The 5,705-nt window shown below is 42.8% G+C and overlaps 1 protein-coding gene across 2 annotated transcripts; it reads left to right on the forward strand.

The window, feature by feature from the left end:
• The first annotated feature begins 239 nt into the window (after positions 1–239).
• On the forward strand, positions 240–3,128 carry LOC147453305 (putative mediator of RNA polymerase II transcription subunit 26a). Of its 2 annotated transcripts, none has more exons than XM_086518720.1 (7): positions 240–1,258; positions 1,370–1,498; positions 1,609–1,691; positions 1,781–1,830; positions 1,918–2,330; positions 2,414–2,513; positions 2,596–3,128. In XM_086518720.1, exons 1-7 carry the CDS (start codon positions 890–892, stop codon positions 2,628–2,630), a joined length of 1,179 nt encoding a protein of 392 aa, XP_086374846.1. In that variant the 5' UTR covers positions 240–889; the 3' UTR covers positions 2,631–3,128. The 2 variants fall into 2 exon arrangements, with proteins under 2 accessions (XP_086374846.1, XP_086374847.1); XM_086518721.1 differs by having other exon boundaries at positions 243–1,258; positions 1,430–1,498.
• The last annotated feature ends 2,577 nt before the right edge of the window (positions 3,129–5,705 follow it).

Genomic DNA, 5,705 nt, shown 5'->3' on the forward strand with positions numbered 1-5,705 from the left:
TAGGAATTTCCACAAATTAGCGGGGTATTTGGGTTACCAACTTACCAGAGGTTGCCGGCAAATATTATATACACGAGCATATCCGTTCCTCTTGCCAAGCTGGCAGGGTCGTATCATCAGTGCAGCAGCTCTTATGGGGTGACGTGGCCAAACAAAGAAATGCAAACAGAATCTCTCAAATGGGGACGCCATTAGGCTACATTTCCAGCGAAAAGAAATTTGAGGAAAAGGGAGAGCGAGAAAAGGAAGACGATGATGATGACCATGACGCCGCTTTGATCTAACTGTAGACCAGAAGAAAGCAGCAGAAGAGCATCCTAACAGTATTTTCTGGAAATCGCCCACCTTCTCCCATTCTCTCTCTCTCTCTCTCTCTCAACCGCCCCTCCCCTGCTTCCCCTCCCCCCTCTCTCTGCTGCATTCTAACGCTTCACCTCCCTTTCATGCATTATTATTAGCTTAACTCCCCTGCTGCTAGCGATGGCTCTGTTCCCAACGCCCCTCCTGTTCCCATAGCCCCCTGCCCCCTTTCTTCTTGGGTCCCCCTTCATTCCCCCCCAACCCATAATTGTGCCACGGCTTGTCTGCCTCGAAGCTCCAACCCTGTAGACGGTCTACACGCTTAGGCACACAGCCCTCAACATCCGCCGATGGATGCGTCTTCCAGCCTTTGCAATGCACTTTGCTCCCACATACAAGAGAGTGAGCCTTATCCCGCATGCAGTCACAGCAAATCGGTTGACTTTCCTGAACAACATGTAACGCCATCCAACTTGCAGCATTAATGCTCTCTGCCCCCCCTTGATGCTCTTTCCAAGCACTCTTGGCATGGCTGCATAATTTGGAGCTTCTAACACCCAGAATTTGCGCTGCTGTTCTTCGGCCCAGCATGGAGCAATGGCGTTTCTTTTTCAGCAAAGCTGAAGAGGATGTTTGGACAATCATTGAGCAAGCCATTCTTCTGGCAGCACATGATCATCCTGGGGAATTTAAGCAGAAGAGATGCGACATTGCGGAGATACTGTTTGCAAAACGGCCTCGTCCAGAGGAGCTGGACACGACCAGGCTGAGCTTGTCGGGAACTACCAACTGCACTCTCCGGACGGATTTAGGTGAAGCAAGGGATGATGAACATGCATCAGCAGCATGCACCAACGTACAAGCCGTGCATGATGCACGCAAGGACGGGGTAGAAGCTCATGTCTGTATATCTACCATTGTTTGTGATATCAAGGAGGCTCTTGGTGACACCATGCAAGTAAGCCATTCTTTTTTGTGTCACAGACTTCACTCAGAGTCATGTTAACGCACAATTAGTAGTTTAGCATCTCTTCTCTGTTCAATAATGAGAACACTCCGTTTTCCAAAGCTGGCTTCGTGGCAGGGCCAAAAGTCTCATGCAGCCATATTCTTGTCGTACTTATTGCAGCCAGATGGCGCTGTTCTTTGCGGTTTGCAAAAGCTCGAGTCTTTGCATATCAGTGTGGATGTGTTGAAGGTAAGGTTCTCTTCTAGATCTAAACTGTTCTCAAGGTTTCATGGCAAATTCTTGGAATTATATGGCATTGTTGCCTCATTGTATTGCCATTGCCAACTGGGATGTGCCAGGAAACTGAAATCGGGAAGCAAGTAAACAATTTGCGCAAACATCCATGCAAAGAAATCCGCTTGCTGGCAAAAAGTCTGGTCAGGTGAGTTACTTATGTATTACAGTTCGTCTTATTGATCAGAATGTCGTTGGATGAAAAATCATCGAAAGAGCTTTACTTTGTATATGCAGACACTGGAAGGAACTTGTGGATGATTGGGTAAACCGTGCCGGAACCTCAGGTGATTTGTGCGGAAGTCTTTTCGAGCTACATGTGATTATCATTCTCTAAAGAGGATTGCACCTGAAGAGTTTTGTGGTATATGTAGGACATATGACGTCTGAAAGGAACCATGTGAAGGAAGAAAGGGTTTCGATTAAACTCGAGAAAGATACTCCCTTCTCAACAGATTTTCCTGGGGAATCACAGCTACTGTTTTGTTCTGATGCAAAAGGCAGAGAGAGCTATTTAGAACCTCCTGAAGAAAGGGGAAGCAGTAGCAGAGCTGAGCTTGCAGGGCTGGGTATGGTTGGAAGGTTGGAGAAGCCTTTTTTCAATTCAAGGGGCGTTGCCAATAGGGAGCATTTGGAAGATGAGAGTAACAAAGATGCTGAGGAGCTAACAGGAGGGAAAATTAACAACGGAAAGGCAATCATGCTAAATAGGAGCTATGGTGGTGGAAAGCTTTCCTCTGATGACTCAAATGCAAGCAAGTGTCAGGGTCAGAAGCCGACCACCAATGTAAGCGTTGCCTGTGATTTGCATTTTGTCTGCCATCATCCAAAGGCATTCTAAGAGTCTCTAAAACTTCTGATAACAAACAGTGCGAGTTTGGTTATTATGAGGGAGTACATTCCGAAGAAAAGCTGGATCCCACAAGCAAACGAAAGCTGCCGCAAGGTGGTCTCCTTCAGAGAGAAAATGGTATGTTTCTGTATTTTTGTCTATTGATGTGCCGGCCCTGTTGAACTTCGATTTTGATGTGGTATGTGCTATGTGTGTCCAGCTAAACGACAGAAACTGGCCCGCCCTTCTAACTGAAAGGATTTTTTCCCAAGTAGGTCTACTCCAATGAAAGTTGCTTGCCTGCTCACTGGAAGCAAGCTAGAAAGAAATCCACAAAAATTCTGGCTTTCTTCGAGACCCTTCATTGTATATAGACTGCGGCAAGATTTTTGTATACTTAAACCTAAGTCCGTGCATGTATATAAAGAATAGGCAGTGTAGCATTGTGTGATATATTATTTTTGCTGCATTGCTGCTTATGGACACCACAACCAGCAGCAAGCAATTAAGCAACTGTGTGTGGTCTAGTCATGTATTATATATGGGGATGTTGAGAGGTTTAAGCTACAGTCATTACTTTTCAAGTAACGACGGCATAACTTCTTATCATTGTGGTAACTGTAAGCGAGGGATAATTGCTGGTGTAGGTGATGACAATCTAATTGTATTCATAGGTAGAAAGCTCACATATTTCTCATAATTGTGTGCTTTGAATGTTACTGGCCCTTCAAATACATGTTTTTTTTGTCCATAGCACAATTGAGTTTATAGGTAGGGTACTCATGTATATGGTTTGTAGCTGATTATTCTCTTCTCTCATTTTGAAAGCATATCATTATCACAAGTATTCTGGTGTAAATACCGGTGGCTCGACGATCATGACCACCTCACTTGAACCGGCGGCTGATTGTAAAGGTTGCGGCTTGGGATTGCGCCATGCATGGGTAACACAAATTGTTAGGAAAGCTTCTTAGTTGCATGGATCTCTTTTACTTGATTAAGCCTTGTGAGAGAAGCAAATACCTTACATGAGCAAATACCTTACATGAGCAATTATACTTCAACTGTTTTCTTTGATTTCTCTTTTATGACACCTTTGCTTATTAAAATACAGGGGCAATTGAACAGGAGCCTCCAAGGCTGTGTTGCAATTAGACTTTTTAACAAGTGTGCGGACCTTTTGCCATAATCATAAGACAATGCGATACAGAACTTGGAAGGAAACTTTAAGGCAGGGAGAACCTCAAGCTCACAAAGAACTTTCCCCCCTTTCACCTTCACATCTTTGTAGATGGGACATAGGAAATCAGCATATCACATACTTGCATTCTATAAATAGCCTGGTTTCATGTCACTAGCCACAAGACCATAGTTTTGCTCTTGTGGAAGATTTTTAGTCTCTTAAAAAACAGAAGTGGAACCTTCTCAAGTCTTCTACCATAATATTAGGTACTGCTTGTGATGATTAGCAGTACGGGAATCTATTAATGTACCTACTCCAATCAGAAGAGTATTAATATCCTCATTTATAGCTTTTGCAGAATAGCGGAGGCAGATGAAACTGCTGTACATGTAGATTCTACATGTAGGCTACATGGCCTACTTTCTGGAATAGCGGTTCATATTACTATATGATAGCCCAATAGAGGCTCTAGTGCCCACCAAAATTCATTGTTTGGAGTATGGTAATAGGGTCACAACCATGAGGACATGGTGGAAATTTGTCCAAGCAAGCCCTTGTGATCCTCTGAGGGTTTATCTCTTTCAAAGCCATTTCCACAAAAAGCATCTATTAAAGTGTATATGGCTTCACATGCATTGTCAGGGTGGTGATCGTAGAATAGGATGGGCTTAAAGATAAGATGACTTCGTGAGCCCAATTTGAGGGCGTGTTTCTCTGCTATGAGTGTACTTGATGGGTGACAAAGGGAGGTGAGTTTGTTTTTGGATTTTTAATAAGCTTTCTTTCCAAAAGAGTCAGGTCCATTTTCAAAGAAAGTAATTGTGGATTCTTCTTGAGCCTCAATGAGGAGGAAAGATGGGTAGATAGGATGATAACAGAGGTATCTATTCAATGAGGAGGAAAGATGAGTAGATAGGATGATAACAGAGGTATCTATTCAAAGGATGCCATCAAAATACCTAAAGGGGTTCTTGGGGTTTGTTATTAATTTCCTTCCAAATGTGTTTAACTCATAGTCCTATGAGTGGAGGTATAAATTACACCATGAATAGGAGCGTGCTAGTCCTATTGGTATCCCAATAATTTGTTTGAATATCAATCCACCTTTCTTTATGATCGAATACCAGACCAAAGGAATGAGACAGACATTGTAACTAAAATGGATGATCAATACAATGAGAGATTGAGTGTTGATGCTAACCATTACAGTAAACACATGCACACAGAGAGTCTAATCATATGGAAAAACCCAGTTAGAGAGAACGAGCCAGATTACCACGGTTCCAAACATGGGGAGAAATCGATAAACTTGAAGATTGCCTTTTTGACATTTAAGTGTGGAGGGAAGGATGATCTGGATGTACACATGCGAGAGTTCGAACAATATATGAATTTGAAAGATACAGATGAACACGAATAGGTCGGTACTTTCCACAGACTTTGAAGGATGCAACCAAGAAATGGTAGTACCATTACCCACACATACAAACTTCAGATCTATAGAAGGCGTTTCTTCTGGAACCTTGATCTTTTTCACGTAGCTCTCCCTAAAAACTTGCCTTGCCCAATCTTGTCCACTTCAAAGAATGTCTTCATCCCCAAAATTAGTGGAAAAGGTCGAGATTTGGTGTACAAAAAGTAAGTTGAAAGAACTTAGGTTGAACTTAGGTCAAATGAATTGTCAAGTGCAGTGTTTATGAAGATATAGACTTTACACTTCCACACATATTTACTTCTTTCCTTGCGTTAATGACTACTACTTAGCATGAGAGATAGTTTCTTTTATTTCCTTGAAGAGGGGGAATATGAGAGAGAGAGAGAGAGAGAGAGAGAGAGAATGACACTTGATGGGGTCCCGACCAACCCTCTCAAGGACCCCCCACACCATTTTCTATGTGGTATTTTCTTTTGATTGCGTAAATGGAATATACTCACATGCAATACCTCAAGTGTAGACTCTACTGACTCCATAGGGAATGTCGCCACAATAACTCTTTAAGACACCTTCGGGATGATTTGATGCACCTTTGGATCCGTCTTGATGAGGGGTTGTTGATGGCCATCAAGGGGTAGATCTGGGGTTGATGTGCACTCCCAACATGAGAGGAATTAAGGGTTGAAAGCTAGATGCAAAAATGCAGATCTGG

This window comes from Adiantum capillus-veneris, chromosome 8 (assembly GCF_014529385.1).
Source record: "Adiantum capillus-veneris isolate H3 chromosome 8, ASM1452938v2, whole genome shotgun sequence".
In the NCBI taxonomy this organism is placed as follows: Eukaryota; Viridiplantae; Streptophyta; class Polypodiopsida; order Polypodiales; family Pteridaceae; genus Adiantum; species Adiantum capillus-veneris.

What these genes read in the sequence shown, in the direction of transcription:
- LOC147453305 (XM_086518720.1), top strand. Translation starts at nt 890, where the DNA reads ATGGAGCAATGGCGTTTCTTTTTCAGCAAAGCTGAAGAGGATGTTTGG. An exon ending in CTCTTGGTGACACCATGCAA is followed by an intron (nt 1,259 to 1,369) that starts GTAAGCCATTCT and finishes CGTTTTCCAAAG; the next exon opens with CTGGCTTCGTGGCAGGGCCA. An exon ending in TCAGTGTGGATGTGTTGAAG is followed by an intron (nt 1,499 to 1,608) that starts GTAAGGTTCTCT and finishes GGGATGTGCCAG; the next exon opens with GAAACTGAAATCGGGAAGCA.